This window comes from Rana temporaria, chromosome 6, assembly GCF_905171775.1.
Source record: "Rana temporaria chromosome 6, aRanTem1.1, whole genome shotgun sequence".
In the NCBI taxonomy this organism is placed as follows: Eukaryota; Metazoa; Chordata; class Amphibia; order Anura; family Ranidae; genus Rana; species Rana temporaria.
The window spans coordinates 17,861,268-17,888,630 of NC_053494.1; the positions used below are offsets into that span (position 1 = coordinate 17,861,268).

General features: G+C 45.0%; 1 protein-coding gene across 9 annotated transcripts in view; it reads left to right on the plus strand.

Annotated features, from left to right (window-relative positions):
* LOC120943194 (myosin phosphatase Rho interacting protein) overlaps window positions 1-27,363 on the plus strand; it is a 224,446-nt gene that overhangs the window by 154,634 nt on the left and 42,449 nt on the right. For all 9 annotated transcript variants that reach the window (XM_040356353.1, XM_040356356.1, XM_040356355.1 and 6 more), the window contains exons 8-13: window positions 1,603-1,738; window positions 5,994-6,098; window positions 8,003-8,059; window positions 15,202-15,270; window positions 15,362-15,451; window positions 18,213-18,322. In XM_040356353.1, coding sequence (XP_040212287.1) covers window positions 1,603-1,738; window positions 5,994-6,098; window positions 8,003-8,059; window positions 15,202-15,270; window positions 15,362-15,451; window positions 18,213-18,322 — 567 coding nt within the window. The remainder of the gene's footprint in view (window positions 1-1,602; window positions 1,739-5,993; window positions 6,099-8,002; window positions 8,060-15,201; window positions 15,271-15,361; window positions 15,452-18,212; window positions 18,323-27,363) is intronic.

Genomic DNA, 27,363 nt, shown 5'->3' on the forward strand with positions numbered 1-27,363 from the left:
AAGTGCTGAAATCATAGGCAGTGCCAGGCTTTTTTAACCACTTGCCAACCGACTCACGCCGATATAAGTCGGCAGAATGGCACGGCTGGGCAGATCAACGTGTTTGTGTGTCTGTGTATGTGTGTGTGTATGTGTATATATATATATATATATATATATATATATATATATATATATATATATATATATATATATTATATATATATATATATATATAATATTGTTGTTCTTTAATAATGGCATTGTGGACGCGTACACGCCGCTGGCCGTGCCCGCCGCAAGCTCGGTGACTCCGACCGCGGGTCCCACGGACTCAATCGTGTCACGGTTAGGAAGAAGGGGGAAATGCTGATGTAAACAAGCATTTCCCCAGTCTTCCTAGTGACAGGACAGTGTACACAGCTTCCTGTAATCAAAAGCTGTGATCACTGTAGTGTCACACACAGCCCATCCCCCCTACAGTTAGAATACATCCCTAGGCACACTTAACCCCTTCAGCGCCACCTAGTGGTTAACCCTTTCACTGCCAGTGTAATTTTCACAGTAACCAGTGCATTTTTATAGCACTGATCGCTGTAAAAATGACAATGGTCCCAAAAATGTGTCAAATATGTCCGCTATAATGTCAGTCACGATAAAAATCGCAGATCGCCACCATTACTAGTAAAAAAAAAAATATGCCATAATTCTACCCCCTGTTTTGTAGACGTTTTAACTTTTGCGCAAACCAATCAATAAACGCTTATTGCCTTTTTTGTTTTTTTTCCCCAAAAATATCTAGAAGAATATGTATTGGCCTAAACTGAGGGAAAACATTTTTTGGGGGGACATTTATTATAGCAAAAAGTAAAAAATATTGCTTTTTTTTTTTCAAAATTGTCGCTCTATTTTTATTTATAACGTAAAGCATAAAAACCGCAGAGGTGATCAAATACCACCAAAAGAAAGCTCTATTTGTGGGGAAAATAGGACGTAAATTTTGTTTGGGAGCCACATCGCACGACCGCGCAATTGTCAGTTAAAGCGACGCAGTGCCGAATCGCAAAAAGTGTTCTGGTCTTTGACAGGCGGACCTGAACGGTCCGTCAGTGTGAATGAGGCCTTATATTGTATGGTCAGCTTTAGTGAAGACCAATGGCAGGTCTACTCTGGGAGTATTAGGGCATAGATGGCTATTTCCTGGCATCTGAGGATGGAAAAGGCAAGACTTTCAGCCTTTCCCCTTACTCCGCGGGTGAGGTGAGATCTGGGTGATTGTCATTGGTTGTATCTTCTTGCATTGTAAATACAAGGCTTCACAGGGACTGAAGTGATGGTGTTAATGATGGTTCAGCACAAGGACACAACGCAGTACCGGAACCCAACATACAGAGAGCCCTCTATCTTGAAGAACCGACTTCAAAGAAAACTGAGCTGAATTTATTTGTTGGTGCTGCTTATCTATAGTGTGCGGAGTTTCTGGGGATGCTGATATGGGGGAGATGGTTCTGTATTTTTTTTTTTTTTGTATGTTGCATTGTTCAGTTATGTCTGTCCATCCTCTATAGGGTGTGCTCTGGCTCTTATGTCCTTTCCTTCTTCTCTCTTGTCCCCTTCTTCTAGGCGCTCTATGGTTATTGAGAAGTTTGAAGCTCTGGATATCGAGAAGCCAGAAAACATGGAGACCAATTGTTCCGCAGCTCCGACCAGTGAGGCTCGACAGGGGCGCAGCGAAAAGCGCACCTACCCCAGGAAAAGGGTAATGTTAGGGTGATTTTTAGTGGTTCATTTTGGAGTAACACGCGGCAAAGGGCTTATCAACCAAGGGAACAGCTCACTTGCCCAAAATTAAGGCTGGCATTGGTTGCATTATATAACCATCCACCTATGCAGTATGGATGATATCTGTGTGCCCCAAAGCAAGTTTTTGCAGACTTGACCATTATATTTAAATGACCATCCCTTTCCAAAACCGCAGGCATGAATATGAAGAGTCTGCTCCCCTATTTGGAACCATAACAGCCTCCACTCTTCTTGTAAGGCCTTCAACAAAAATTTGTAGACCATCTCCCCTCTACTAGCTTTTGGTACCCAAACTTGCAAATCCTCTTTTGGAGGAAGGAAGGTTGTAAGGAGATATCCGAATACGCTTTATCCCATATAATGGAGAAAATAGCCGCTCTATCTTACACAAATCAATCCGTGAAAAAAAAAAAATGTAAAAGTCCAAACAAAATTTGTAATAACATATGTGAATCTCGTGTAGAAGTATGCATGTGTTTATATATATATATATATATATATATATAATGTATCTATATATGACACACACCAATATATAAGCATAGAAGTACACTGTTTTTCCCTGGACAAAGTTGTGATGACGAAACGTGTTAGCCCCTGCTGTACGTCAACTGGAAGTGATGCAATACGGTCTGCCAGAAGTGACGCTCCGGGAGTGTTATAGAGGAGCGGTCAGGTAAGACGCCGCCTCCATCTTCCTGGCTATGCTTGTCCAGTTACTGTAGTGACTTTATGCAGTGTTAAGGCTATAAAGATTTATTCCCCTGTGAGTGCAATTTTAGACAAATGGGAAATGAATGGTGGCTTTAACATACTACACAATTGGAGTGCCTCCTGTTTTTTACCCTTTTTATTATGAATTTGTTATATATAAGCAAGCTGGTCTGGAGAGTCCCGATGGTGGAGTGGATCTATTATTGAGATAATGTGCATAATGCCAAATATGATAATGTGAGGCAATATAATGCAGTGAGTGCCCTACTGGCAGCTGGTGACACTTGAGCATGTGGTGTGAAGATTGCACATTATTGAGAAGATTCTCACAGGGTCCATCAAGACTATTAAACAGTGGACTAAAATATAAATCTTTATGGCCTTAACACTGCATAAAGTCACTATAGCATAGCCAGGAAGATGGAATCAGCGTCTCAACTGACCTCACCACCGTCGCTTCCGGTTGCCATACAGCCCTATCATGACGCGTTTTGTCATCACGACTTTGTCCAGGGAAAGAGTGGACTTTTATTTGTGTGATTATACGTTCTTCTACACAAGGATAACACCAGGTGTTTTTTCTTTCTTGTGAATACAAATTTCTTTGGACTTTTACATTGTTTTTTTTTTATATCGCTGACGATATTATTCTTATTATACACCATTTATATAGCGCCAACAGTTCATGCAGTGCTTTACAATGTATAGGGGGATAGCACAATTACAGTACAGTTCAATACAGAAGGTACAGGAGGGCCCTGCTTGTAGAGCTTACATTCTAAAGGGAGGGGGTGGTGCTACAAAAGGTAATGGCCGCAGAGAATGATTTGACGGGGGTCAGTTAGGTGGGTATGGGATAGGCTTCCCTGAATAAATGAGTTTTCAGTAATCTCCTATAGGTGGACAGGGTAGGGGCTGATCGGACATACCGGGGCAGGGATTTCCAGAGGATGGGAGAGGCTCTGGAGAAGTCCCGAAGGCGAGCATGGGAGGAGGTAACAAGGGAGCTGGAGAGCAGGAGGTCCTGGGAGGAGCGGAGGGGACAATTTGGGCGATATCTGCAAATGAGGTTGGTGATGTAGACATGTAAGATAGCTTCACTATTTTCTCTATTATATGGGAGAAAGTGTATTTGGATTATAAGGTACAACTTTTAAAGTGGCAGCAGTTTAGATGGAGGTAAATCGGCATTGTGTTTTAAAGTATCTGTGGCGCAGAGGTACAGTTGTTGAGCATTGGGTGTTGGTGCACAATAATATTCTTTGGTTATGTAAGGAGATATTTGGCTGGATTCAGGTACTGTGGCGTATGTTTCAGGCGGCGTATCGTATTTACGCTACCCCGCCTTAAGTCAGAGAGGCAAGTACTGTATTCACAAAGTACTTGCCTCCTAACTTACGGCGGCGTAGCGTAAATGTGGCCGGCGTAAGCGCGCCTAATTCAAATGAGGATGGGGGGGCGTATTTTATGTTAATGTTTGGTGACCCGACGTGATTGACGCATGTGCCATCCGTGTACATATCCCAGTGTGCATTGCTCCAAAGTACGCCGCAAGGACGTATTGGTTTCGATGTAAATTATGTCCAGCCCCATTCACGGACGACTTGCGCAAACAACGTAAATATTTCAAATTTCGCCGCGGGAACGATGGCCATACTTAACATTGACTAGGCCAGCTATTTGTTGGAATAACTTTACGCCGGAAAATGCCTTAAGTAAACGGCATATCTTTACTGCGACGGGCGCACGTACGTTTGTGAATCGGCGTATCTAGGCATTTACATATTCTACGCCGAACTCAACGGAAGCGCCACCTAGCGACCAGCCTAAATATTGCACCCTAAGATACAACGGCGTAGGAGACTTACGCCGCTCGTATCTTAGCCTAATTTAAGCGTATCTGGTTTCCAGAATACGCTTAAATTTACGACGGCGCAGATTCAGAGTTACGTTGGCGTATCTACTGATACGTCGATGTATCTCTCTCTGAATCTGGCCAATTGTTTTCTTCAGTAGAGCTCTCCGTTGATGATGCTGCACTTGATATTTAGGTTCTGAGACAGGGTTTGTATTGATGGACTGAGTTTGTGTTTTGATGTTTTCCTTGACAACCATGACTTTAAGACCTATGGGTAACTTTACGAGTCAGCATAAGTAAATTCCTGACGTGTCCCAATACAGAGCAGAATTATAACTTTATGATTCGTAGGCAGTGTTTTAAGGACATGCCTAGTCCTCATAGGAGCACCTTGGGAGAATGATGTAACAGAAGAAAACAAAACTGGGCAGCAGAGCATGTTCCCAGCACCTAAATATAGTCATGCTCACCTTTTTTGGCTATAGCCAGGAAGAGACATACATTGTGTGTAACCATGGCAAGTTAGATTGTGGATACATTGTTGCCGTTGAAGAATTTGTCATCCTTTTGCTAAAGCCAAGAGAAAGCATTTCCATTGTCTCCCCTCCCCCAGTCATCAGTCACTGAAGACTGTTCAGCGTAACTTTCTGCCAAGCCACAGGGTGGGAGAATGAAGCAGGGGAACTGATCGTGTGTGAGACAACCTGTATACACCCAGTTAGGATTTTACAATGCAGGCATGCCTGCTTCACCCCTGTGCCAGCGTCTTGGTTCAGGGTACAGGTTCTGACCTTGCATGGTGGATTATGATGTAGGAATTGTCGGTGGAGTATTTGTGTTGCAGTTGCACCTCATGCACCAAACATGAAATAATACATCTGAGCCTTTTTTGATGATTGTAAGCCTTTTTTTTTTTGATGATTGTAATCAGGGCTGGACTGGGACAAAAATTTGGCCCTGGACTTCATCCAGACTGGCCCACTATGACAGGTCTCTCCCACGGCGTCCGGACAACTCCCGCACCCGGCCACCCAAGCCCCCTCTCCCCCTTCACTAGCCATTCTACTTTATTAGAGTAGAACGGCTGGTACTGGTACTCTTATAGGCAGTACCAGTGGGGAAGCTAGACATTATTATTTCACCCGGGGCAAAGAATCAGTTCAGTGCCCCCCCCATGGGACAAGATTATGCAGAAGTGAGAAACTCCCAGGCCATAGCTGTTGAGTCAGCTGTCTGTCCCCTCCCCCGTGCTCCTCTGTCGTCCCCCCTGCTCCTCCCCTGCTTCTTTGTTCCCCCCAGGTGAGCGCTGCGGGGAGGGAGAGGAGGTGAGCACTGCAGGAAGGGAGAGACAGAGGAGCGGAGGGGGGCGGCGGTCCGCTGTCACTGAAGCCGGCCCACTGAGCCATCGGCCCACCGGGATACTCCCTGCAATCCCAATGGCCAGTCCATCCCTGATTGTAATTGCAGAAAACTAATAAACAAAGTTTAAAAAAAAAAAAAGAAATACATCTGAGGCTAGTTTTTGTTCAAAAGCTTCATTTTACAAGGGGACCGAGATCCCCGGAATCTGTTTTATAGCTGCAGGCCTGTATTTGCTCTCTACATAACACAAGTTTTATCTCTGTATCTTTGTAAACAGGATGAGACCGGGGTGTCCTCCATTCCAGATGTTTCTGCCTCTCATATGTCATCATATCGAAGAGCAAAATCCCTGGACCGCAGGTCTACAGAGTCCTCCATGACGGTAAGGCAAAAAGTGCGCAAAGCAACTGATAAACGTTTATTGCGATTTTTTTTTTTTTTACCAAAAATAGGTAGAAGAATACGTATCGGCCTAAACTGAGGAAAACATTTTTTTATGTATTTTTGGGGGATAATTATTATAGCAAAAAGTAAAAAATATAGATTTTTTTTTCAAAATTGTCGCTCTATTTTTGTTTATAGCGCAAACAATAAAAACCGCAGAGGTGATCAAATACCACCAAAAGAAAGCTCTATTTGTGGGGGAAAAAAGAACGCCAATTTTGTTTGGGAGCCACGTCACACGACTGCGCAATTGTCAGTTAAAGCGATGCAGTGCCGAATGGCAAAAACTGGCCGGGTCCTTTAGCTGCCTAAAGGTCCGGGTCTTAAAGTGGAGTTCCACCCATTTTTTTTATGTTTGTCTGTGCTGCATGCTCTAATCTCATAGTGTTCAGAATGGACAATTTGTATTTAATTTGATGCTTGTAAATACCTTTATTTTGTAGTCCTTCATTACTTCCTCCTCCTTATTTGCCTAGGCTATTTGCAAGGGTTTCTGGGATAGGCATCATGTTTCCCAGTAGTCCTTGCAAACCTGACTGAAACCTATTACATTGCTTGTGCACTGAGAATGTGTGAGATATGCAAAGCTGAAATCCAGGAAGTCATACAGTCTGGCTTCATAATGCCCACACTTAAGATGGCCACGGTCTATTTCTAGATTATAAACTATCTAAATGCTGTAACAACCTAACAAAACGGACCTTAGTTTACACACTAACTTTACTAGAATACATTAAGCTTGTGTATTACAGGGGTATTTATATTTAAAAAGTGAAATTGTGGGTGGAACTCCGCTTTAAGTGGTTAAAAGGGAGGCTCTGGGGGGGCTGTTGCATCACAGGAGGTTTTTCACCTTAATGCAAAGAATGCATTAAGGTGCAAAACCTCGAGGTGGCACTTTTTGACACATAAATGTCATGGTTAAAGTCTGGTTTGTGAACTGCATAGTTGAGACAAAGCACCGAGCAGGGGGCTTTGTAGCCGATAAGATGCCTTCCGACACCTCTCCTAGGAATCGCTGTGATGTCTTCTCAGGTTGCCGGCGTTGGCAGCTGTTCTCAGAATGTCACGTTGTGTCTCGTATTGGAATAGGCACAGAATGGATGGGACGCTTTGTTTGGCGAGGGTCTTCGATCGTTATGCGCAGATATGTTTGGCACGTCTAGCTCGGAACAGCAGGACCCCTGTCTCACAAATAGCTGGCACGCTGCGCTCGCAGGCGCCTTTAGAGATGTCTCTGCATTCGGACCCCGTCTTAATTTAAATTGGAAACCTGACTCGAACCCAAACTTTATCAGGGGTTAACGGATAGTGAAAACAAATTCTCCTGTTTTCTGTAGCCCCCTGCTCGATCCTTAATGTATTTTTGGTACTTTGTGGAAAGGGGAGTTATTCTGGTGGTCTGGTCATATGACTGGCATCCGTGTATAAGAAGCTGCAGTGACCCTCGCGCACTCAGCGGGGTAGACGATCACCATCCAGCTATGAAGCTGGAGAGAAGAGAAAAGGTTTGTAGTTTTAGACACCAGGAGGGAAGGGACCCTCTGCAGTATGGCTGCGAGTCTGTTGCACAGCCTTAGAAAGCCCTTCCAGAAATGCTTTAATGAATTATGCATGCCAAGTGATAGATCTTCCAGCAAGAGACAATTCAATTTTCTTTCTCTTCAAGTTTGTCTTGCTATAGATCCCTAAGTGTTTGTGTCTAGTCCTGTATTTGTCACTTTTCATTACACATTATAATTATTAGATATGAAATAAAAGGCAAAGACTTGGTAATGTTCTGTGTAAATGTGTCTGAGCCGGTATAATGAAGATAACTTTCATTTTTTTTTTTTTCTGCAGCCGGACCTCCTGAACTTCAAGAAGGGCTGGTTGACCAAACAGTACCCAGATGGGCAGGTGAGTGGAACTGCACTGATAGGTTCAAAGAGGCCGGGTCAGGCAATGGAACTTTCCATACACATGGTGCATTGTGTCCGACAAGGGTGAAAAGTTGCATAACATTAGAAACTTCATAACTCCTGAGATTTGTCCAGTCCTGGTCATTAGCTTCTATCTGAATTAAGATTTGTCTAGCCCTGGCCTTTGGTTAATTCCCGAACCGAGATTGGTTCAGCCCATGCATATGGTTCATTCCAGGACTAAGATGTGTCCAGCCCTGGCCTTTGGTTTATTCCAGTCCTGAGATTTGACCCGCCTGACTTTTGGTTCATGCTGTCACTGTGATTTTTTCAGCCCTGGCCTTTGGTTAATTCCAGAACCGAGATTGGTTCAGCCAATGCATATGGTTCATTCCAGGACTAAGATGTGTCCTGCTCTGGCATTCGATTTATTCTAGGACTGAGAGCTCTGGCCTTAGATTTATTCCAGTACAGAGATTTGTCCCACTTGACCCTTTGGTGTATTTCATTACTGAGATTTCTCCAGCCCTGGCCTTTGATTTATTCCAGAATTGAGATTGGTCCAGCCCTTGCATATGGTTCATTCCAGGACTAAGATGTGTCCAGCCCTGGCCTTTGGTTTATTCCAGTCCTGAGACTTGACCCGCCTGACTTTTGGTTTATGCTGTCGCTGAAATTTTTCCAGCCCTGGCCTTTGGTTAATTCCAGAACTGAGATTGGTTCAGCCCATGCATATGGTTTATTCCAGGACTAAGATGTGTCCTGCTCTGGCCTTAGATTTAAGCCTCGTACACACGCACGGTTTTCTCGGCAAGAACCAGCAAGAAAACTGCTGGCAGAGCTTTCTTGCCGAGTAAACTGATTGTGTGTACGAGGCTTTCAGGTTTCTCGACAAGAAAACTGCCCAGAATCTAGACGAGAAAAATAGAGAACCTGCTCTCTATTTTTCTCGTTGTGAGATTCTCGGCAGTTTTCTTGCCGAGAAACCCGAGAGTGTGTATGCTTACCTGTCGCCGTGGAAACCCGTGCATGCTCGAAATGACTTAGACGTATGCGCGGTAGCTTCCTAGGCATAGGTAGGGTGCAGCAAGATGGCGGCGACGGCATCGAATGTGACGAGCGCATGCTCGTCATACGCGATGACGTCACCGTGTTCTTTTGAAACGAGAGTCTGTACACTCGAGCAGCAAGAGATTCTTGCCAAGAATCTCGTCAGGGAAAACAACATTTTTTTCCTGGCGAGATTCTTTCCCGTGTGTGCAGGGCTTTATTCTAGGGCTGAGAACTCTGGCCTTAGATTTATTCCAGTACGAGATTTGTCCCGCTTGACCCTTTGGTGTATTCCATCACTGAGATTTCTCCAGCCCTGGCCTTTGATTTATTGCAGAATTAAGATTGGGCCAGCCCTTGCATATGGTTCATTCCAGGACTGAGATGTGTTCAGCTCTGGCATTTGGTTTACTCCAGCACTGAGATTGGTCCAGCCTTGGCTTTTGGTTGATTCCAGATCTGAGATTGGTCCAGCCCTTGCATATTATTATTATTATTATACAGGATTTATATAGCGCCAACAGTTTATGCAGCACTTTACAATATAAAAGGGAGACAAAACAGTTACAATACAATAAAATACAAGAGGATTAAGAGGGACCTGCTCAGAAGAGCTTACAATCTAACAGGGTGGGGCAGGTGGTACAAAAGGTTGTAACTGTGGGGAATGAGCTGATGGAAGTGGTAAAAGCTTAGTTGGTGACGTGATAGGCTTCCCTGAAGAGGTGAGTTTTCAGGGATCGCCTGAAGGTAGCAAGAGTAGGGGATAGCCGGACAGGTTGAAGTAGAGAGTTCCAGAGGATGGGAGAGGCTCTGGAGAAATCCTGGAGACGAGCATGGGAGGAAGAGACAAGAGAGCTTGACAGTACTGATCTGTGTCCCATCTGACCTTTGGTTTATTCCATCACTGAGATGTCTCTGGACCTGCCATTTGGTTTAATCCATTACTCAGTAAGCTGCAGTCTTTTGCTATGGAGGAACTACAACTCCCGTTTCCTGCTTGCCTGTTTCCAAACTTGACTTTTGCAATGTCAGACCCATTACAATGTCCTTAAACTGTTTTCAAGTTTGTTTTTCTCTGTAAAGGAATTCTCAGCGGGGTCTGTATTGATTGTACAGTCGGACACTCTAATCTAAGAAGAATAGATGTGTTCCGTATATCAGGCAGTATACACTGTTTGGGCTGTGAGGTGTATGGTAGCAGCAATAGACAGGTTCTCCTGTGCCGCAGTGTCTGTTCATCAGCCCCCGTCTCTGCGCAGAGTGGGCTTGTTGTGATGTGAGCTGAAAGTTATGCAGGCGCTGTGTTTACAAGCACAGTTGGCAGGGGAGGAGTGCTTACATCATGACCCTAATTCATCTGCCAGCTGCGCCCCTCCTGGGTCTGCGGGATAGCGGGAGACGGGTAGGAAGAGAAGCACTTGGGGTTTGGTTACAGAAGCAGACGCTCACAGATGGATTTAGCACTTGCTGGAAATTAATCGCACAGGAGCAGCAGTACTATTTATTTTGGAGGGGTTGGGTATCCTGTGACCTCTGCTTCCTCTTTCTCTTACTCCATAGTGCCCCATTGTTCAGTGACACCATTTAATGCATTTATAGTGTGAATGCCTGTTTTGGAGGCAGTTGTGTTTTATTCATAGGGGACCAATAGCCTATATACATACAGTGCATCCGGAAAGTATTTACAGCGATTCACTTTTTCCACATTTTGTTATGTTGCAGTCTTTTTTTCAAAATGGATTAAATTCAATATTTTCTTAAAAATTCTACAAACAATACCCCATAATGACAACGTGAAAGGAAGTTTGAAAACTTTGCAAATGTATTAAAAATCAAAAAGTCCATATACAATAAGTATTCACAGCCTTTGCCATGACACTCAAAACTGAGCTCAGGTGCCTCCTGTTTCCACTGATCGTGCTTGAGATGTTTCTACAACTTGATTGGAGTCCACCTGTGGTAAATTCAGTTGATTGGACATGATTTGGAAAGGCGCACGCCTGTCTATAGAAGGTCCCACAGTTAACAGTGCATGTCAGAGCACAAACCAAGCCATTAAGTTCAAAGAATTGTCTGTGGACCTCTGACAGGAGATTGTATGAAGGCACAGATCTGGGGAAGGGTACAGAAAAATGTCTGCTGCATGGAAGGTCCCAATGAGCACAGTGGCCTCCATCATCCGTAAATGGAAGAAGTTTGGAACCACCGGGACTCTTCTTAGAGCGGGCCGCCCGGCTAAACTGAGAGATTGGAGGAAAAGGGCCTTAGTCAGGGAGGTGACCAAGAACCCGATGTTCACTCTGACAGAGCTCCAGCATTTATCTGCGGAGAGAGGAGAACCTTCCAGAAGATCAACCATCTCTGCAGCACTCCACCAACAGGCCTGTATGGCAGAGTGGCCAGAGACCACTCCTCAGTAAAAGGCACATGACGGCCCACCTGGAGTTTGCCTAAGGGACTCTCAGACCATGAGAAACAAAATTCTCTGGTCCGATGAAACAAAGATTGATTTCCTCAGGCCTGAATGGCAAGCATCATGTCTGGAGGAAACCAGGCACTGCTCATCACCTGGCCAATACCATCCCTACAGTGAAGCATGGTGGTGGCAGCATCATGCTGTGAGGATGTTTTTTTAGCGGCAGGAACTGGGAGACTAGTCAGGGAGGGAAAGACAAATGCAGCAATGTACAGAGACATCCTTGATGAAAACCTGCTCCAGAGCGCTCTGGACCTCAGACTGGGGGAAGGTTCATCTTCCAACAGGACAACAACCCTAAGCACACAGCAAAGATAACAAAGGAGTGGCTACGGGACAACTCTGTGAATGCCCTTGAGTGGCCCAGACTTGAACCCGATTGAACATCTCTGGAGAGATCTGAAAATTACTGTGCACCAACGCTCCCCATCCAACCTGAAGGAGCTTGAGAGATCCTGCAAAGAAGAATGAGAGAAACTTCCCAAAAATAGGAGTGCCGAGCTTGTAGCATCATCCTCACAAAGACTTGAGACAGTAATTGGTGCCAAAGGAGCTTCAACAAAGTATTGAGCAAAGGCTCTGAATACTTCTGTACATGGGATATTTTTTTTTTACTTTTAACAAATTTGAAAAGATTTCAAACAAACTTGTTTCATGCTGTGTTTATGGGGTATTGTTTATAGAATATTGAGGAAAATAATGAATTTAATTCATTTTGGAATAAGGCTGTAATATAACAAAATGTGGAAAAAGTGAAGCACTGCGATTACTTTCCAGATGCACTGTGTACACACGTTTTGGATTTTCACACCCCTTTCAGTCAGCGACTGCAGTCTCCAGGACAAATAGGGTGAATCTCCCTAGTTCTCACCACTCTATATCCTAAACAAAAAAAAATGTAAACACTGTAAAGCAGACCTTGCTTAAGAATCTACGTCATCTCCTGATTAAAAAAAAAAAATCTAATCTTTTTTTCAAAAATTGAGAAAAAGCAACAACTTTTCTTGCACCCATGTTCTGCCCACTTGCTGTGGGTTTCCAGGGTCCAGTAAGGCTCCGCTTACATGTGTGGCTGAGGGACTGTAAAAGCAGGTTGGTTGAGCCGGATGGCTGTAATATCAGCAGCTTAAGGAGGCGAAGTAATTACAGTGTAATACAGATCTCCCTCTAGTGGCTATTTTATAAACCTGCAAGTGTAGTACATCAGTGGAAATAGTTTGATGTTCTGTCTCCACTGAGCATCCAGAGAAGTTATGTAACTTAAAGTTTGACGTCGGCTAAAAAAAATTAATTCCGTAGATGGACTGAAGAAGAGTTAGAACCCCTGATACACAGTCTGCAGCAGCCTGCTGATCATGGGTGCAATGCTTTACAGGCTACTAAGAAAAACAAATCCCAACTTTTTATCAGAAAAAAATGTGTATTTATTATATTTTTAAAAAGTGAACTTATCCCTTAAAGTACAACTAAATGCTTGTGGTGTCCCTATTATAGAAATGCTGCAACCTCTGAGCATTTGTGGAAATTCAGTAACTTTGATGCCTGAAGTTCTGCTTATCTTCATCGTTTTTTACAAATCAATCCTCAGAGTTCCTATTCACGCTCCCACTCCCTGTCTTTGATGCAGATGGGGGATATTCATCTCCTCTAAGTACCCAGCAGCCAGCCGTGCCCAAACGACATTCCCCATTACTCCTCTGTATTGGCATTTCCTATCATCTCTATTTGCATAGAATGGGGAGTGTCAGCAGGCAGAGTTGGACAAGATTAGGGATCGCTGGACGGGGTATAGGCGTTGTATACTGCTGAAGTGGTTGTAAACCTCAGACATGAAATATGAACAAAGCATATCCCTCTATAGCAGCTGTTTTCAGTCAGGGTTCCTCCTCAGTTGGCTAGGGGGTTCCTTGAGCTGTGGCTAAATGACCTCCCATCTGATGGGACCTTCATAGTTCCAGGTCCAACAGCACTTGGCAGAGCCAATGAAGATGACATTCTTATCACCACTGCAATTCGAGCATTTCTCACACTGACCTTCACCTGTGTAAGGGATGCTTTTCAAATAACCCCTGATAGACGAATCCTCGGGGGGGATTTCCTTGAGACCTGAATATTGTTTCAAGGGTTCCTCTGGGGTAAAAACAGTGAGAAAGGAGGCTCTATAGTGAGTACTTGTCTCAATTAAGAGCACTAATAGGTAGATTCAGTAAGAGTTAGGCCGACTTATCAGTAGATAAGTCGACCTAACTCAGAATCTACGCCGACCTATGTTTAAGCGTATGCTCAAACAGAGGTACGCTTAAACATAACTAAGATAGGACGGCTTGCGCCGTCCTATCTTAGGTTGCAATTTTTCGGATGGCCGCTAGATGGCGCTTCCATTGCGGTCGGCGTAGAATATGTAAATGAGTTTGTACGCCGATTCACGAACGTACGCTCGGCCGCCGCAGCCGATTTACGCCGTTTCCGTAAGGCCTTAGGCGGCCTAAAGTTATTCCACCTCTGAGGTGGAATAACAATGTTAAAGTATGGCCGCCGTTCCCGCCGCGAGGTTCGAATTTTTTACGTCGTTTGCGTCCACGTCAAAATCAATAGGCCCGTACGGCGTACTTGGCCGCAATGCGCACTGGGAAATGTAGGCGCCCGGCGCATGCGCAGTAGGCAAAAAACGTCAAAAACGTGAGGTCAAGCCTCATTGCCATTAAACACGCCCCCCTCCAACCCATTTGAATTAGGCGCCCTTACGCCTGCCGCGTTTACACTACGCCGCCCTAAGTAAGGAGGCAAGTACTTTGAGAATCATATACTTGCCTCTCTTACTTAAGGCGGCGTAGTGTAAACACGCTAGGCTACGCCGTCTTAAAATTGCGCGCCCCTACCTGAATCTACCTATAAGTGTCATTTCCTTCTGCTGCTTCGTTCCTCTGCTATCAGTATGAATCACTTCTAACAAGTTTTCCTGACACCAAAAGAGAAATGGTGACGGAAGGAAGCTCCAGCAGATTGATGGCCTCGGCTCTTTTCCTGTGTGGTGGATGTGTTTCTTCCTTCCAATCAGCTCTCAGAGATCTCTTTACTGAGTTCTGCGGTGTGTAATTTCAGTTCCCCGCCCCCTTTTTTCTGAGCTCTCAGACTAGCTTTATAAATTCAGCATTCCAATGTAAAGAAGGGAAGACTGCAGATGAACAGGTACAACTTTATGTAGGAGGATTCGTTTTAATCGATGTGTGTATCACTTGATGCCAGTCACTTCATGGGGAGATATGTAAAGGTTCACAACCACTTTAAGTGTCAGTTTTGAGGCCATGCTTTGATGAAAGCCTGTGTAACATCACCATGTGATGCTGTAGTTCTAACCAGGCAGACACTAATAGTGACAACACGTATTTGAGGAAGGGGGCTGCAGTGTCATGGCCTGCTGGACGGAGGCATGACATAAACCTCCAGATAGCGGCATTAAAGATAAAATATTGCTAATTACAATGCATAATAGAATAGAAGAGCACTATTTAGATTTACCTGTGATGCTGCGTTTTTTTGGGTTATATTTATCCCATAGTTCTTGCTTAATGTTCTCTAATTCCTGTAATCTTCTGTTGCATGTTTTCTAGTGGAAGAAGCATTGGTTTGTGCTGACAGACCAGAATCTGAGGTATTATAGGGACTCCGTGGCAGAAGAGGTGAGTAAACATTGCTTCCCAGTCTATCGTCTTCTCACTCAGTTACCGGAATCCTCTTATTGGAATCCTCTTACATTCTTTACGCCAACAGGCAGCCGACTTGGATGGGGAGATCGACTTGTCAACTTGCTACGATGTCACGGAATTTCCAGTGCAGAGGAATTATGGATTTCAAATTCATGTAAGAAACAGCATAAGTAAAATAACACGCTGTTCTTCCACATCTTCTTCTGTAGTCTTTTACTCATAAATGTCACCAGTTGTGCCTACATATACATTGTATGGACAAACGTATGTGGCAGGGGTGGACTGACAACTCATGGGGCCCCCGGGCAATAGAAGATTATGGGGCCCCCGGGCTTACAGATGGCCACCACGCCAGGAGGGAGTGCAGAGGCGGGGCAGCTAAAATCTCGGGATTTTCACATCAAAAGCATGTCGGTTTCGGACATATCAGGGACAGATCTAAAAAAAAAACATAGATTTTTACATACTGTCCCTTGTTTTACTGAGCCTGGCAACCCTGATGGGGCCCCCTAGTGGCATGGGGCCCTCGGCAATGCCCGAGTGACTCAATGGTCAGTCCGCCCCTGGTATGTGGACACCTCACCAAATGATCAAGTTCAGGTGTTCCGGTGAAGGTGCACTGTTAGTACTACAGCATACAGAGATGAATTAGACCAGGGGTGTCAAACTCCATTTCATTGTGGGCCGCATCAGCATTATGATTTCCCTCAAAAGGGCCGGTTGTATCTGTAAGATTAGATGTCCAGCGCATCCCCACCATCAGAAGTTGAGTCCCCCATCCTCACTTACATCACAGTGCATCCCCCTTACCTTATGCTGCTGCTGGGAAGAAGCTGGGTGCATTGCTTGAAAGCAGAAAGTACAGGGTCTAAAGAAGGACCAGAGGAGGTCTGGTGCTCTTCTGCAGCTGCAGGAGAGGTCCAAGGGCCACATGAAATGGCCTGGAGGGCTGGATTTGGCCTGCGGGCCTTGTGTTTGACACCTGTGAATTAAACAATTGTGCTCTTCGAACCTTGTGGTGACTGGTTTTGTTCTAATACGACTGTACCTCTGTATGAAGTCAGCTCCATAAAGACATGGTTTGATGAGTTTGAATTGGAGCAACTGGAGTGTCCTGCACAGAGCCCTAACCTCAGCCCACTCAACACCTTTGGGATAAATTGGAATGAGCCATGTCTTTTCATTCAGCATAAAGACATGGTTTGAGGAGTTTGGTGTGGAGGAACTTGAGTGTCCTGCACAAAAGCTCTGACCTTAACCCTTCCAAAAGCCTTTAGGATGAATTGGAATGAGCCAGGTCCTCTCATCCAAAATCTCCATAAAGACATGGTTTGACGAGTTTGGTGTGGAGGAACTGGAGTGGCCTGCACAGAGCCCTGACATCAACCCACTGAACACCTTTAAAGAGGAAGTAAAGCCTGATTGGTTTCCCTGCAAAGGTAGAGCATAATGGGCTACTATGCATCGCATTATGTGACACTTGCCTGTAGGAGAAGCATCCATTCTTCACCCCTCTTCCTTCTGGGGCCGCAAACTCCGGCTCTGTGACTGGCTGGAGTCGCGTAACGTCACTCCCATGCATGAGCGTGGGAGCCACCAGTCACGGCATGACCAGAGCTAGAAACGGCACGGCGTGCCCTTTCTAACTCCGGCACATGCGCAGAAGAAATCGTTGTACGGCGATTTGTAAATATCTCCTAAACCGTGTAGGTTTAGGAGATATTTCCAGCACCTACAGGTAAGCCTTAATCTAGGCCTACCTGTAGGTGAAAGCCAAGGGAAGACCTTGAGAACACCTTGCTCATGCCAATTCATCTTAAAGGGGTTGTAAAGGGAAAAAAATGTTTTCATAATAAGCATCCTTTACCTGCAGACATTCCTCTTTTCACTTCCTCATTGTTCGTTTTTGCTCAGAAGTTGCTCTATTTCTTCTCTGTTCTGTTCTTCTGTTCTTCTGTTCACTTCCTGCTTGTCTGCTTTTACTGACCATCGTGACGGGAGGGTTTACTGCGGTGGTCAGTGATGTGCTCACCCCCTCCTGGGAACTACATCTGTGCGACAGGACGCTCTCTACGTGTTAGAGACTTCAAGGAGGTGTGAATTACTGGGCGTGCCGCAATTCATACTGGGAAATGTAGTTCTTACATAACCAAACAATGCAAACCAGGAAGTGAATGAGAGAACAGAAACTAGAATGCCGGAGGTGATATAGATGAAGGAATTAAATAGGTATTTACTCGTTTTTTAACAGAATCATTACACTATTCTGTCTGTCTACCTTGCAGACATAAATTTTAGGCAAATTTTTTTTTTCCTTTACAACTCCTTTTAAAGTGGTTGTGTAAACCCTTACATACCAGTAAGGGTTTACAACCACTTTAAGATGAATTGGAATGAGCAAGGTCTTCTCATCCAACATAAAGACATGGTTTGGTGTGGAGGAACTGGAGTGGCCTGCACAGAGCCTTGAACCCTACTCAACACATTTGGTATAAACTGGAACACCGAATGTGAAGCCGATTGTCTGATCTAACATCAGTACCTGACTTCACATATGTTCTTTTGGCTGAATGGGCAAAGAGTTCCAAAAGTCACACTCCAAAATCTTGTGGAAAGACTTCCCAGAACAGTGGAAGGGGGAAGAGGGTACCCTTTTATTTCAGTGGTTTGGGAATGGCATGTCCCACAAGCTTGTATAGGTGTGGTGGTCGGGTGTTCACAAATGTTTGTTGATAAATCTAGGAATATTTGTGGTCATCCCTTGGCATTGGATCCCACAGAATATCTTCCTGCGCTGCATGGATGTGTGTGAAGGATGCACATGAGGGGAAAAAAAGCTGTGCCTTTATGACAATCTGTGGGTTGGGTATGTGAGAATGAGGCAATCTTTAAATACTGAAATTTGTTTTGTTCAGACTAAAGAAGGGGAGTTCATTCTGTCTGCAATGACTTCAGGCATCCGGAGGAACTGGATACAGACCATCATGAAGCATGTGCGACCCAACACAGCCCCTGATGTCACCAGGTATGTCACCCAAGTAATGTCCCCTCACCATTGCCGCATTGCTTTGAGGACACCCTTTCTAGCCCTGAGCAGACGCAGTATTGGCCTTTAATAATGCTCTCTTCCTCTACATTCGTTTATAAATCTCCCGCTCCTCTTCCTGTTCTCATCCCTCCATCTCTTTAATTTCCATGCTAACCGCAGGAAAGGCTTCTCTCTGAAATTGTCTGTGCTGAAGCCCAGGTTGGAAAGCTGTGTTCTCTCCTGTATAAACGTCTTGTGGTTTGTATTCACTGTGATTCCCTGCATGCTTTTGCTTCTGTGGCTAGAGTTTTTTTGCAGTGTGTCTGTCGCCCGGCAGAGTGGGGGCAGCCAGATCTCATGGTGGAAGGCAGCCTTGTCCGTTCACTAGGAATCGTTGACAGCCCTGGGGGTCCGAACAGTGCAGAGATTTACTGCAGCCAATGAGAAGGGGCTTTGAGCAGTTTAGTCGAAAGGCCTCTTGCACACGACCGGTATTATTTTCATGCAGGGTCTTGCTGGCAGCGTTGTCTGAACTCCTATACAGGCATACACCCCATATTTACGTATCCATAAGAACTGAGTTGCGTACATCCTGCACATGTGCCAACGCCACATGAAAGGCTCATTCAGGGCCAATATGTAAACTATAATGATCCCACTGATAGTACACCCTAGAAAACAGGGAAAGGATGTGGCTGATATGTCCTCATTAGATATGACACCTCATCCCATAGTAAATAGAAAAGGGGAAGGAGGGGGGATAGGGATTATAGCGGTGCCTGACGACCCATACAAAGATCAATTAAAAAATATAATATTTTGTTACATCAATGTTATAAACATACAATACAATCAAAAATTCATAAAATCAATAGAAAAAGGGAGAGCATATAGTATTTACTACTGGAAAGAATATTGATGGCCTGCTAAGATTAGAGATCAACTCTTCCCTACATGTTTCGCCAAAGCATTGGCTTCTTCAGGGGAACAAAACGTGACCAATACAGTAAAAATAGCTCTAAAAAGGAAGTGTTGGTACACCCTATTGTTTACATGCAGGCCCTGAGCAACCAATCGTGGCGGTAGCTCGTGTGCAGAATGACCTCTGTGTTCAGTCATTATAATGACTGAAGATAAGTTCATTCTGCATATAAGCTGCTGCCGCATAAATGAATGATTCAGGGCCAAAATGTAAACAAAATATAATCGGCATCGGTGCTGCAGAATACATAGGCCCAGATTCTCAAAGCACTTACGCCGATGTATCTCGATATACGCCGCGTAAGTGTAACTATGCGCCATCGTATCTGTGCTCCGTGCCCACAGAACAAGATACGCCTGAAAATAGGCTTCATCCGACCGATGTAACTTTCCTAAGCCGGCGTATCGTGGGCGCATATTTACGCTGGCGCCTCATTGCAAATGAGGGAGATACGTCGATTCACGAACGTAGTTGCGCCCGGCGCATAATATACGCGGTTTGCGTAAGGCTTACGTCCGGCGTATAGTTATTTCCCATCTATGAGGCGCAACTCAAGCAAAGGTATGGACCAGGGAACAGCCGTCGTATTTTACGTCGTTTACGTAGTAGTACGTGAATAGGGCTGGGCGTAGGTTACGTTCACGTCGTAGGCAGTGATCCGTCGTATCTTAGGGAGTAGTTCCGACGTGATTCTGCACATGCGCACTGGGTTGCGTCCACGGGACGGCGCATGCGCCGTACGTTATTCGTATCTTTAAGACGCTCAGTCCATCATTTACATGGGGTCATGCCTCATTAGCATGGCTCACGCCCACTTCCACCTACAGCGAGGAAACCCAGCGTAGATTTGGGGGCGAGTGCTTTGTGAATCCAGTGCTTGCATCTGTGCGCTGCGTCGACGTAGCGTATATTAGATACGCTACGCCCGCATAAATATGTGCCGATGTGTGTGAATCCGGGCCATGCTGTTTACATATCAGCCCTAAGCATAGGCACATACAGTCCAGTACACATTAGCGCAAACCTTTACACGCATACTGAGAAAAATACAGTCCATATGCAGGACCGTGGACGCAGATTTGTATTAGTTTTGGTTTATGAAATGCTGTGGAGCGAAGCGGAGCAGTTGCAAGGGCCCATAGCTAAGAAATACTGTAGGTCAGTGTACATGAGCCCTGAGGCTACTTTCACACTGAGGCGCTTTGCAGGCGCTATAGCGCTAATAATGGCAACTGTAAAGCGCCCTGAAAGAGCCTCTTCTCTCACTCCAGTGTGAAAGCCTGAGGGCTTTCACACTGGGGCGGTGCGCTGGCAGGGCGCTCCAAAAAGTCCTGCCAGCCGCATATTTGAGGCGCTGTGAGAGCGGTGTATACACTGCTTCTAAAGCGCCCCTGCCCATTGAAGTCAATGGACAGCGCCGCCGAATTGCCAGGAAAAAAACGCAGCAGCTAGCGGAGGTTAAAAACTCCCCGCCAGCGGCCGAATAGCGCCACAAAAACGATGGCGCAAAGCCCCAGCGTGAAAGTAGCCTTAGAGTTGTTGGTTCTCTACTGCATGTCTTGTGACAACATAAATAAAACACAAAGCTACCGACGCTGTAATAGAAATATAGCAACTGTTCTATAATATCACACAGTTGGGCTGTTATGCCGTGAATTAGAGTCAGATTCAGAAAGGCAGATGGCCTGAGGGCAGAACTGTGGGCATTTGTCACATGAGTGTAAAGCACCACCGTCCTCCTATGCTTTAGTCTGCGTTATCAAGGCTGCAATGGGCCCAGCGAGAGAACATTACTGGAACCAGAGAAGAACGCTGGGGGACAATTATAAAGTTATATAGAGACACAAATAGCCACAGATCAGGCTGCTTCTCATTTAGAAGTCTAGAAGACAACATTTCTGTGTACTTGTGACCCCGAGCCTGGAATCCTGGGCAGCAAATAGAGACAGATTTAGCAATGTAGAGTAAAGCGGTATTAAACCCAAAGCCAAAAATGGAATTATATTGCAGCTTACCAATCATTAGATGCAGTGGCTGCATTCATTCTCCTTTTCTTTGGCTCTGCTTTCACCTGGTGATCTGGTCAGTAACACACCTCCTGTATTACTGAGACAAAGTTCTGGAGGAATGAGAACAGGATGCACAGCAGCATTGTCTAAAGGGGGGTAGTGTAAAATGTATTCGCAGATTAAAGCCCCCGTACACATAGACCAAATGTAGCGAGACATTGGCCGGTTCAATAAAAACCGCCCGACATTCGGCCCCTGGGTATGTTTGCCCGGGTTCTGTTGGATGAGCATGCAGGAAAACCAACAGCTGAGAGGGGGAGATCGCTGTACTAACGTCCGATTGTTAGTGCAGCGGCTCCGACCATTGGGTTGAACGGAAAAAAAAACTGTTAGTGTGTACCAGGCTTTAGATACGCTAAACAAATAAAAGATGAATTCCAGCTCACAGTTTATAATCGGTTACAGCTGTTTCCCCCCCCCCTTTTGGGATAAAGGTTTTATATACATTTATAAGAGCTGATCATTTTAATCACACCTGCCAGTGTTGAGTAGTTTGTCTCATCTATGTAAACTGATACATTCTACTGGAGAGCGTGTGCCTCGCAAGTACAGTACAGATAATTTGCAGCCACAGTAGAAGGAGCTGGAGCTCCAAGAGCGTAGCCCACCCTGTTCCACTGCAACCCCTGACGCCTCCACTGCAACCCCTGACGCCTCCACTGCAACCCCTGACGCCTCCACTGCAACCCCTGACGCCTCCACTGCAACCCCTGACGCCTCCACTGCAACCCCCTGACGCCCCCAACTACATCCCCCTGACGCCCCCAACTACATCCCCCTGACGCCCCCAACTACATCCCCCTGACGCCCCCAACTACATCCCCCTGACGCCCCCAACTACATCCCCCTGACGCCCCCAACTACCTCCCCCTGACGCCCCCAACTACATCCCCCTGACGCCCCCAACTACATCCCCCTGACGCCCCCAACTACATCCCCCTGACGCCCCCAACTACATCCCCCACTACATCCCCCTGACGCCCCCGACGCCCCCAACTACATCCCCCACTACATCCCCCTGACGCCCCCGACGCCCCCAACTACATCCCCCGACGCCCCCAACTACATCCCCCGACGCCTCCCCTACAACCCCCGACGCCTCCCCTACTACCCCCGACGCCTCCCCTACAACCCCCGACGCCTCCCCTACAACCCCCGACGCCTCCCCTACAACCCCTGACGCTTCCACTACAACCTTCCCCCCTATGCCCCCAACTACCCCCCCCCGCCCCCTATGCCCCCAACTACCCCCCCCCCCCCCCTATGCCCCCAACTACCTCCCCCCCGACGCCCCCCAACTACACCCTAGAAGTATTTCTTCACTTTAAGTACATTTTCGATTTACATACATGCTCTGGTCCCATTGTGTACTTAAAAGTGGGAGTATGCTTGTATAATGTTAGCTTTTGGGTTTAATATCGCTATAAACTGATTTTTACTCCAAACAGGCGCACAGTTAAATTGAACCTTACACCCAAATGAGATAAACATTGGGGTCACATAGTACTCTTGGTGGCCACTGAGTTTAAATGGAACAGTTTTACTTTTGTGAACTGTTCTGTTGAAGACGAGCTCCAGACAGTTGATTTGCAGAGCGTAGGGAGTGTTTGGTAACATGTCAGATTTGAATTGGTAGAAAATCATCTGATCCATGCAGCACCATACACCCAATGTTGGGGTGCTCGGCCTATAGTGACACTATGTCAGTTATAAGAAAAAGTCTCCATACAACTCAAAAAACTAAAATAAACATTTGGCATGCACTGATGTTTCAGGCCACAAGGGACCCCTTGTTCAAGGTGATGGCAAGGTGACTGTCTCCTTTGGAGTGATTCCCCTCATTTCCTGTCTGGTGACACCCTGAGACGCAGAGCTGTCCAGTTTAACTGCAGTTTTTCTCTCCATGAGAGTGCCGCAGACTTAAAAGCAATAGCAAGGGGTACTGTGTATCTTTATGCAGTAACTGCAGAACAAAAGCAGGTAAGGGTCTGACATAAAGCTTGTTTGTAGTTTCCCTGAAGGGAATTGTGTTTTTCGATATATAGAGCTCAGACTGTCATTGTTGATTCCAGTTGCTGGACTGCACTGCATTCCAGTGTGTATTACTTCAGCAAAATGGCTGCCACCACTGTGCTTCACAGGCATTTTATTTTTTTAAAGAGGACCTGTTACAACAGAGCTTATGCAGGAGGCTTATTGCTTAGTCCTAAATTATTAGAACTCTGCATGCTTACTAATAACAGATTTATATTTGCTTACTTTACTTCATAGTCTGACTCTTCAGCTTGAGAGCCGGGGTGGGGGGGGGGGGGGGTGAGAGGCCAAGTTAAGTGACAGTCTCTAGGATTCAACTCTTCTCCTCCTTGGGCTTTTTGAGTAGCAGATATTACGGTGCGTTGTGCTGGTTCCAAAAAAATCTATGTGGCTTTCCTGTCAATGACTTGAGCTTTTAGCGTCGGCATCTGGGTGTGCATATTAGGATGAAATTGTTCTCATTTATATGCCTCATCATTGCAGGTATGCATGTATTAGGCATTCCAGAGAAGTAAAATTTCGCTCCATCTAATGACCCCAGTTCAGATTGTATTTCTGGTTGTTGGATGTTACAAGATGGTCATCATGACCGGGAATTTGCTTCTACAACAGAGGCTGCTGATGCAGCTCTTTGTTTTTAATTAATTGCCTTATTTTTAAGTTTTATTAGCTTTTGGCTCCTTGCTTGTCTTTGCCAGACCTGCATGTGCTCCTGTACCATGCCAAACACTTGTCATCTGCACTCATGCCGTGTATTGCGATAGCTTGCAAGCAGTACTTGCCAAGGATCTTATCGACCAAGGTCACCTTATAGGCTGTTCTATCTCACATGAACTTACCTGTATTCCTTTTGAACTCTACAAGCCAATTTTTCAATTAAACAGGTTTCTGAAATCAGTCTTGCTACACCCAAGCTAAAATTTGACATAAGGCTTGCAGTGGGAGTTCCTACTTTGTAAGTTGTCGGGTGAAAGGAAGGGGTATGTTTAGGAGGACTTACAACAGTCAGAGCTTAGGCAGACCTTCACTGTGGTGGCGATCGTTTGGTTGTCCAAACGGCAGGTTCAAAGAGGGACAAGTAGCAAGTAGGATATAGTAGTGTGCTGTCGCCGCCCAGTGTCATGCAGCCATGGAACTGGAGGGTCCTAGAAGTATGCAAATTATAAATGTAATTTGGCATGTAAAGCAATTTCCGTACGCCTTGCTTTCGATTTTTAGCTAGGGACAACCCTTAAGGACTTTGCCTGCTCCAGCTTCCCTGTGAGGTGATGGTAGCAGAGCTGTTTGGCACTGACTTTAAAGAGGATCTTCACCTTAGAATTAAAAAAAATAAAATAAGTCGGCAGCTATACGTACTGTAGCTGCTGACTTTTTAATAAAAGGACACCTACCTGTCTAAGGATCCAGCCCTATCTTTATGCAGAGCCGGTTCTTCATTTGTCTTGGGTTCTCCAGCATCAGCATGTTTGGTGTGGGTAGCCGGACCCTCGCTACGCATGTGCAAGCTGTGAATGGTCCCACAGCCTTCTGGGACCTGAGAAATGTTTCAGAAGGCTGGGGGCAAATGCAAGGGAAGAGGGAGCAAAGTTGAAGCAGGTATGTGCGGGGGAAGGAGGCAGAAAAGCTGAACCCAATAAAGGTTCTGGAGTGGATGGAAAGATGTAATATTAATCATATATAGGCCAATAGTCAGAGGAATTATGATGGCCCTCCTGCAGACTGGGTTGGAGAGGCTCCTTTACTTGGGACAGAAATATTTATCAACCATACTCTTCAGAAGATCTATGAAGATTAATTGCACTGTATCAGACTGCTTGGACATTTTATGTCTTCTGATGATGTGTTTAGTGGACCGAATACACAAGGTTGTGTCTATTGCATTGTTGGGGGTCACCTATTGTTTCGGTCTGTCTGCTAGTATTGTATACTCCATCTGGTTTAGTTAATTAGCTCATGTTAATTATATCACTGTTGGCTATTAGTTGTTAGAGGTGGATTAGCGTAGTTTGTTGTTCCTTAGTTACCTTAATTATATTCCTGTATACAGTTTCCTTTGCATACAATAATGTGATCTTGCTCACCTGATCTGGTGTACTATAAATTCTGTGTGTGTTTTCAATAAACAATCCAGTTTTCATACAAGCTATTGTCGGCTAGTCTTGTACAGTCTGCTATAATATCTGGTTCCTCTATCCAGATTGGAGGAAGCTGCATACTAATGGAAGCACTCAAACGGGGTGCTGGATGGTTCCGTCACACTGTGCTTTTCTCTTTCAGGGCAATGCAACAGGTTTGCCTAAAAACCCCTGCTTCCTAAGACTATGATATCACAGATGTAAACATTCATGTTTTAAGGTCAATCTGATCTTTCATTTCACAAATTTACCTGTACTACCGAGTTTCCCCAAAAATAAGACCTACCCCAAAAATAAGACCTAGTGTTATTTTCCAGGAGGGCTGCAATATAAGCCCTACCCCAAAATAAGCCCTTGTTTAAAATGCTTGTAAAATTCTATAATCCACTCTATTACAGTATTATATAATGTACAATGTGTGTGTTTCTATAATATAATTGCGGGGAAGAGAGCTCCCGGCGGGTCACAGAAGCGTAGAGCGGCGCTATAATGAAGGTATTTGTCACAATTATATTACAGAAACACACACATTGTACATTATATAATACTGTAATAGAGTGGATTATAGGATTTTACAAGCATTTTAACTCTGTTCATACTGAGGATTCCTGACAGGCAGGGAGGGAGAGGGGGAGAGAAGACATCACATTACATGGTAAGACCTACCCTGAAAATAAGCCCTACGGTGTTTTTTGTTGCCAAAATGTATATAAGACCCGGGCTTATTTTCGGGAAAACACGGTAGAAAAAATGATATCTGTAATATGATTGCTATAAGTGAGTCTTAAGATGTATCTCTGTATGCACAGGAGAGCTGATGGGAGCTGGCCTACTCAAGCCAGGGACTTTTTATCAGATAATAACTGTTAGCTGTTTTGTGATTTATACATATTTTCAGCAGTCATCCATTTTCTCAGATTCGGGCAAAACACAAAAGTAGCATATCCAGCGCGACAAAATCTTGATGTGGATAGTTTGTGTTGCGTTTCCAGGAAATCCTGGAGCTCCTTTGTTCTGCTTTTAGAAGGAGATTACATTAGGAAGACATTACAAGTCTTTAGATAAGATCACAAGAAGTCTTTGAAGTTTACACAGGCAGCTATGAGTAGAGCTGTGTGTGGTTTGTGTGTAGGGTACAAAATAATGTTGGCGATATGAATACGGGAAGGGGGGGGGGTGTTAATATAGTGTGGGTACCCACACAGTTACAGTGGGGATCGAAAGTTTGGGCACCCCAGGTAAAAATTTGTATTAATGTGCATAACGAAGCCAAGGAAAGACGGAAAAATCTCAAAGGCATCAAATTACAGATTGGACATTCTTATAATATGTCAAAAGAAGTTAGATTTTATTTCCATCATTTACACTTTCAAAATGACAGAAAACAAAAAAATGGAGGGGAGGCAGGTACAGTGATCATGTAAGCTACGTAGTCTGTTAAGCTGGTCATATGCGACTCAAATATAAGATTCCTGCTGAATGGGCTTAATTTTGAGTCATGGGTGTCCCTTTAGGCACCACCCAACTTGATAAAAGTTGACTATTCAGTCAACTTTTCTTGAATAAGCCAGTTGGCAAATTGTTGGCCTAATAGTGGTTGCATCCAATCAGATCCAGTCCCTTTAGGGGTAATCTGACAGCTGTTTTTGCAGGCTGTCAAAACAGCTGGCTATTGGATTTCTCTCATTTAGCCCACAGGCTAAACACAAACAAACATCATGTTTGCCTCCACTGTGCAGTTTGTTTTGCACTGAGTCGTCCCAATCCTCGACTTCTGGGGTCCCTCAGCGGCTCACGTGGCTCCTCATATAGCCCGCT